This window comes from Hippocampus bargibanti, linkage group LG18 (assembly GCF_051943395.1).
Source record: "Hippocampus bargibanti isolate YZ-2025 linkage group LG18, ASM5194339v1, whole genome shotgun sequence".
Lineage (NCBI taxonomy): Eukaryota > Metazoa > Chordata > Actinopteri > Syngnathiformes > Syngnathidae > Hippocampus > Hippocampus bargibanti.
In genome coordinates, this window is record NC_142751.1 from 1,864,600 (window position 1) to 1,872,682 (window position 8,083).

Below are 8,083 nucleotides of genomic sequence, written 5' to 3' on the forward strand. Positions count from 1 at the left end.
TTCACTTCCAGGACCAACCGAATATTGAGTTTTCGGACTACATCAACATTCAATGCGCCGTTAAAAACCTTTGTCTGTGTAAACTCTCAATCGTACAGGAGTGGTCCATCGATGAAAAGGTTTCTTCAGCCGTCATGCCTGGACAGTAGGTATACTGTATGTATATATATATATATATATATATATATATATATATATATATATATATATAGTAAAGTCTCGTTATATCGATATTGGATATATCGATATTCCCGGTTATATCGATGCTATTTCTATGCACGCACGGAGAAAATTACATGCAAACGGGGTCGGATATATCGATAGTCCCGGTTATATCGATATTTTTTCAGACTCCCTTGAATATCGATATAACGAGACTTTACTGTATATATATTTATATATATACAGTAAAGTCTCGTTATACGAGACTTTACTGTATATATATTTATATATATACAGTAAAGTCTCGTTATATCGATATTCTCGGGAGTTAGAAAAAATGTCGATATAACCGTACTGTCGATATATCCGTCCTGCGCCGAACTGCATTAACAAAAGCCGCCAAAAGAGGGCATCCAAGCGCCATATAAGAAACTGAGCTGGCCATGAGCTCGCCATTTTGTGCCTCTTTTTTTTTTTTTTTTGGGTGAGAGATGTTCCCCGAATGTTGCCTCAAAATGGCACATATAATTCTTTAATCGATTGCAAACATGTATGCTTTCCTCCTCAGAACTACAGTGTATTTGAATCATATTCATAACTGGATGTGTAACAAGAAAGCATATTATCCGAATCGGAAGCCATTTTTATTGGTGTTTTGCATTTGAATGAAAAGTGACATCGGTTGTCCTTTAATACACAGTATGGAATGTATGGTAATTTTCAAAATCATCACGCTTCAGCAGACAAAACAAGAAACATTGTTGCAAAAAACGATTGCATTCATATACAGTACAGTGGGCATGTACATAACACTACAGGGAAACTGCAACGCTTAGATCTTACTGTATTATGTATACAATTTAAAAAAGTCATCAATCTTCTTCTGCTTCCCATTTTTACCTTTTAACACAAACACTTCAATCTCGTCTGCTACACACGAGCTAGCGTCTGAAAATGAAAATGGCTCTGCTACACGGGTGCTGGGCACGTAACCAAGTCACCTGACAAAGTCGACCAATGGCGCGACCGATGGCGTGTCACGTGACAAAGTCACACGGCCAAGTCGACCAATAGCGCGACCGATGGCGGCTCATGTGACCAAGTCGACCAATGGCGCGACCGATGCCGGCTCACGTAACAAGACACGTGACTAAGTTGACCAATGGCGCGACGGATATATCGATATAAACAACAAAAATGGCCGGCGGGGGATGAAAAGGAGCACCGTAATAACCGGATTATCTTAATAACCGGGTATCGTACTAAACGGTACTAATTATACAGAAAAAGACTAGAAATGTGCAAGGGAAATGAAAATAGTATCGTAATAAGCGGTACTATCGATATAACCGATATCGATATAACGAGACTTTACTGTACCTTATTCTTCTCTTCTTCTTTTCCATTCGGCTTTTTCCCTCAGGGATCCCCACAGCGAATCAATGTCCTCCATCTATCCCGGTTTTGTGCATCCTCTTCTCGCACACCAGCTACCTTCATGTCCTCCTTGACCACATCCATAAACCTCCTCTTGGGTCTTCCTCTCGGTCTCCTGCCTAGCAGTTCAAGACTCAGCATCCTTCTCCCGATATAGTCACTCCCTCTCCTCTGGACATGTCCAAACCATCTCAGTCTGGCCTCTCTGACTTTCTCTCCAAAGCCTCTAATATGAGTTGTCCCTCTAATGGACTCTTTCCTGATCCTATCCAACCTGGTCACTCCCAAAGAAAACCTCAACATTTTTAGCTCTGCTACCTCCAGCTCTGCTTCCTGTCTTTTCTTCAGTGGCACTGTCTCCAGTCCAAACATCATGGCTGGTCTCACCACATTTTTATACACTTTTCCTTTCATCCTAGCTGAAACCCTTCTATCACACATCACACCTGACATTCTTCTCCAGCCGCTCCAGCCTGCCTGGACACGCTTCTTCACCTCTTTTCCACACTCTCCATTGCTCTGGACAGTTGACCCCAAGTACTTAAAATCCTCCACCTTGTTTATCTCTTCTCCCTTCAGCATCACTCTTGCACTTGGATCCCTCTCATTCACACACATGTATTCCGTCTTGGTGCGACTGATCTTCATTCCTCTCCTTTCCAGGGCATATCTCCACATCTCTAGTTTCTCCGCCACCTGTTCCCTGTTCTCGCTACAGATCACAATGTCATCTGCAAACATCATGTTCCAAGGAGATTCTTGTTGAACATCGTCTGTCAGCCTGTCCATCACCATAGCAAACAAGAAGGGGCTCAGAGCTGACCCCTGGTGGAGTCCCACCTCCACCTTGAATTCCTCAGTCATACCGACAGCACACCTTACAACTGTCTTACAGTCATGATGCATGTCTTGCACCGCTCTGACATACTTTTCCGTCACTCCAGACTTCCTCATGCAATGCCACAGCTCTTCTCTGGGCACCCTGTCGTACGCTTTCTCCAGATCTACAAAAACACAATGCAATTCCTTCTGACCTTCTCTGTATTTCTCTATCAGCATTCTTAAAGCAAACACTGCATCGGTCGTACTCTTTTTGGCATGAAGCCTTACTGCTGCTCACAAATGTTCACTTCTACTCTTAGTCGAGCTTCAACTACTCTTTGCCAAAGTTTCATTGTATGGCTTATCAACTTTATTCCTCTGTAATTAGTACAACTCTGCACATCTCCTTTGTTCTTAAAAATGGGCACGAGTACACTTCGTCTCCATTCTTCAGGCATCTGTTCATCATCTAAGATCTTGTTGAATTATATATATATATATATATATATATGTATATATATGTATATATATATATGTATATATATGTATATATATGTATATATATGTTTATATGTGGCCTAAACTACCAGTACGACTTTAGTTTGCTCACAAAGTTTGTTGGATAAGAAGCGAAAAGTCCGACACCTTCAAAGAAGTACAGATGACGGCTGCAGAAACCTTTTCATCGATGGACCACTCCTGTACGACTGACAGCTTACACAGACGAAATAAGGGCAGCATTCCAAAATGTCATGCAATATTATTATTCTTATTTTATTATATCAGTGTCTGAAACTCATGACAAAAAGTTACCGGACACCAGGGCAGTCACCTCTGAAAAGTTGCCTACCCGGCCATGAAGTTGCCTGCCCCATTTTTCACAACTTGAAACAAAATAAGACGACTAATCGCAAAAAAAAAAAAAAACATTGTTGCAAAGTATTATGAATTGTTTTTATTAAGGATGTACCTACCACAAATGCTCCCTTCCTTTATTTACCGTAAATATCCCTTACTGATGATTTTGCTCCAATTGGTCGTTTGTCCATACACTCTTCGTCATTTTCCACAATAGAATGTTTGCGTTTTGCGTCATGTGCTACAAGCCACGTGAACTCCTCTTTCAACGATGCTTTTAATGTATGTCATAGTCAGTCAAAGTCAGCTTTATTGTCAAACGTGCTAATATGCATGACATACAGCACAAATGAAATTAATGTCCTCTCGGACTCAGCGTGCAAGACATGCAAGGCACTTATAACGTGGCTAAAAAGACATACAATTGACAACAGACAATACTTGTAATTTCTGTATGTAAAGTGAGGTAGTGTCGTCTGGAAAGTGAGGCAGTGACGTATGTAAAGTGAGGTAGTGACATATGTAAAGTGAAGAAGTGACTTATATAAAGTGACGTAATGTCGTCATTGCAAAAACAAACAACAAAAAAAGGTTGAAGTGAGATCTTACAGAAAAAAATGAGAAAGATAAAAAAAATAGAGTTCAGGATGATCGTACAGCATGTAGGGTGTACTCAGAGTTCGGCGAGTGTGGCAGTGGGAAGGGGCAGGGTAGGCAGGGCTGGGAGGGAGTTGAGTCTCCGGACTGCCTGGTGGCAGAAACTGTCCTTGAGCCTGCTGGTCTTTTTATGTTTATGTTTATGTTTTGGTCTGGTATGTTTAGCTTCTTTTAAATCTTTCATCTGGGGCTGAGGTTTTGGCTTGATTCCTAACCACTTATCCATTTTTCTGTGCGTCTAATTTGGAAAATTATATGCAAATGCACCCGGAAACAAGAAGTTATCCGATGTAGGCTTCTGATAGGCAGCCGAGTATGCAAATTACCAAACGAACCGAAATTCAGAAATTCCCAAACCGAACAAAGATTTCGGAATCGGAATAAAGCAAACGTCTTGAGACGATTTGAGAAAAAAAAAAAAAAATGTTTTTATTTTATTATTATTATTTTTTTTTTCTTGAAAAAGTTGTCCACCCAAGCGGAGACGTTCTGTAAGTTGTACGCCCGACGTAACAGTTGCACGCCCCAGGTGTCCGGGCAGACGTTATTTCATACACTGGTAAAATATAGCGTAAGAAACCTTAGACTCTTTTCTTTCATCAGAAAAAAAGTGAATTTCTTAGTTGCATGGGTCTGGAGTTATCTGAGCTTGAAATGTCGACGGCTGTACACGAGGGGAAATGCTTCCCCTCGTGGGAGGGAAAAACATTGCCAGCGGTCTGACCAGCGCTTTATTGGCACACATTTGGGAATGGCGCTCCACGCTATGTTTTCAATTCCCGAATATATTCGGGAATGGCAGTGAATGAGTTTGTGCCTACTTCTCGATTGACAAATGTGATTGTTGTTTTTTTTTCTGTCATGCAGTACACTCTTGCAGATGAAATTGACAGCCACCCATTAGCCCCCACAGCTTCGCAGTGCTGTGAGTAATTTTGACTTTTAGCCTATAGATGGAGTCATTTCTACTTTCTTGGACCACAGGGCCGCTACTGCATGTATTTGTTCTTTCTTACCTTGGGGGATATTTTTTCCCTTTTTTTCCACAAATGTAGTCATAAAAAATGTTTTATTCGTAAAATCGATTCATTTCTAGTTGTGTTGACCTTATCTTATTGTTATGTCTGCTTGTGTGTCAGTTTGGTTTCAGATATCTTTGGAGTGTATTCACAATTCTTCTATTATGAAGGAAAATCCTCATTGATTTCACCTCTTATTTTTTTTTTTTTTTTTATATTTGCACTTTCACTAGGCAACTATTTTGGATGGACTGACTCACTCCGTATGTAAAGAAATGATTCCCCAAGTCAATCCTCAGTACCCTGTGCATGCCATTATTCCATATACATCGCTGAAAAGGTTTCTTCAGCCGTCATCTGTACTTCTTTGAAGGTGTCGGACGTTTCGCTTCTCATCCAAGAGGCTTCAGCGAACTAAAATTTGCTGGTAGTTTTGGCAGCCTATCTTTTCGATGCACTAATCAGAAAACGTCCTGTCCATCATAGCTTTTAGTTTAGCTAGTCATAGAAAGTCTTTAGGAGTGACCCCTGAACCCCAAAAGACCTCGGTTTCCTGAGTAGGAAGAGGCGACTCTGTCCATTTTTGATTAGGGCTTCCGTGTTTCTGGCTGCCAAATGTAAAAGAAAGTAATGTAGTTTATTCAATACATTGTAAAAATGAAAATTGTAAAGAGCAATACATTGGGGAGACGAAACAAATTATAAAAAAAAAGATCAACATTGCAGAGTTAATACTAGTGGGCCTCAATCTGCAGTACATAGCACCTAAAAGCTAGCAACCACTCATTTGACGACAATGAGCGGAAGAAAATAGATGGTTTGAAAGGGGAGTAAAAGAAGCAATTTTCATAAAACAGCAAAACCCTTCACTAAATCGCCATAGTGGAGTGAGGTTTAATTTGGATCGTTCGTACAATAGACTTAGCACATAGACATAGCAACATAGGCTTAGTTATGCTGATGAGCTGATACCAGGGCAAATGGGGCAATCAGGCCAGTCGTAGACACCATAATCAGGCAGGAAAATAGAAGTAATCAGTCAGGACAATAGAAGTAATCAGTGTAGCCTCAGGGAATAGTCCTCTCCTCCCTCCAACCTTAGAGCAGGGACCTATCAGGACAGAGGTCTGGCACCGCCACCTCTGGACTGTAGGGATATATGTATATATATATATATAACATGGCCAAAACTACCAGCAAATTTTAGTTCGCTGACGAAGCCTCTCGCATGAGAAGCGAAACGTCCGACAGCTTCAAAGAAGTACAGATGACGGCTGAATTTATCCATATACAGTGGATATAGAACGTGAACTCACCAATTTTACATTAATCGAGTTTTTCGATGATGATCATCCATCCTGCTTCAGTAGAGGTTATCATTTAATTTAATTATTAAAAAAATTGGTGCAACCGCATTTTCTCCATTGGTTATTTTTATTCCCCTCAAAAATATGGATTTTTTTTTTCTCCAAATGCATTGCGCAATACAGTTTTTGTTCTTTTTTTTCCCCAAAAAAGCTGGCATTTGAACAGCGGTGTCTTAACCTTTTATGGCCATTGTGGTTTGATTACATTTGTCCCATTGTGGTTTGATTACCTTTGTGTCCTCATTCTCACCTTTTGTTCAATATATCGTCCCTGTTTTGTGCTGAACAAATAGATGATTGTTTTTTCCCGCATTACCTCCCATTTTATACCACTCATAATAATAATAATAATAATAATAATACGTACATTTAATTTCTAAGCGCCTTTCAAAACTCTCAAGGATACTTTACAGTCACGGTATAAAATAATAATAGTAGTAATAGTAATATTAATAGCTGCCTTTCCAGCAGCTCCTGTATTTTGTTTTTCTACTTCTTTCTTTTCTTTCCTCTTCCTTTCAGAACTTTGCTGCTGTGAAATGTAAATTTCTTCACTGTGAGATGAATAAAGGTACATCCAATAGTAATAGTAATAGTAATAGTAGTAATAATACATTAAAATATTTCCATGTCTAAAATGACATGTTCTCCTTTTTCCCCACTTTAAAAAAATAAAATAAATAATAATAAAACCTTTAATTTCTAAGTGCCTTTCAAAACTTTCAAGGGCACAGTCACGAGATAAGAACTTTTTTCTTTATGCGGGTGAGCAGCGGCAGCCATTCGCGCCAGCCATTCGGTCGAGCGTTCACTCTACCCAGAAGTAACACAGCAGCAAAGTTATGAAAGGAAGAGGAAAGGAAAGAAAGAAGTATAACAAGAAAATAGAGGAGCTCCTGGAAAGGCAGCCACTCTCGCGGCGCCATCTTGAAGTAAAAAAAACTCAATAACAAATAATATGACAACACACATTCATTCATTCCTCAGCACTTGCTGTACCCTCTTTGTGGCATGAAGCAGTTTGTGACACTTATCCCATTCGGGGTCATAACTGAGCTGCAGCCTACGCAGCCTGACATTGACAGACATTGATTCACGCTAAAACGGACAATTTGAAGTCATTGTCATGAAAATAAAAAAATAAAAATAAAAATGGTGATAATAAAAGGATCGTTATTACAATCACACATACAGACAGCATTCTTAACACTCTTAATACAGTGTGGGGCGTATCTCCTTCTCGCCCGCATTCTCCGATTTTGATTTGAAGCCAAACAATTAAAAGGCTCCCCATCAATGTTTCACTCGTGTTCAAGGAACTAAAATGTTTCTTTTTCTCACAGCTTTGGATGACCAGGACAGTGCAGTAGACGACAGGGATAGCGACTACCGCAGTGAGACGAGCAATAGTATGCCTCCGCGTTACCATACGACAGCTCAGCCCAACTCGTCCGTGCACCAGTATCCCATCGGGCCTCGGGCACAGCACCACCTCGATTTGTGCACAGACTCCCTACACAGTTTTGAACTGGATTACCGAGACCAGAGAAGCAGGTACACATTACTCCTTGAATCTACTATCACTTCATGTTTATTTAAAATGTCTTTCTGCAATTCCTTTATTGTTTTGGTAAAAGCATCCTTTTTAATAGTGTAAAAAAAGAAAAAAATCAATAATTTCTAGCATTTAGATAAACATTAGACTGGATCAATTCTTATTATCCATAGTCACTTTCTTTCATCTAAAGTCAAAGTCAAAGT

General features: G+C 39.8%; 1 protein-coding gene across 2 annotated transcripts in view; it reads left to right on the forward strand.

The window, feature by feature from the left end:
- unc13bb (unc-13 homolog Bb (C. elegans)) overlaps positions 1 to 8,083 on the forward strand; it is an 85,655-nt gene that overhangs the window by 28,121 nt on the left and 49,451 nt on the right. The window contains exons 7-9 of one of the 2 annotated variants that reach the window (XM_089020971.1): positions 4,804 to 4,861; positions 5,189 to 5,218; positions 7,666 to 7,876. In XM_089020971.1, the coding sequence (XP_088877097.1) occupies positions 4,804 to 4,861; positions 5,189 to 5,218; positions 7,666 to 7,876 (299 nt within the window). The remainder of the gene's footprint in view (positions 1 to 4,803; positions 4,862 to 5,188; positions 5,219 to 7,665; positions 7,877 to 8,083) is intronic. The other variant, XM_089020972.1, reaches the window with a different exon arrangement.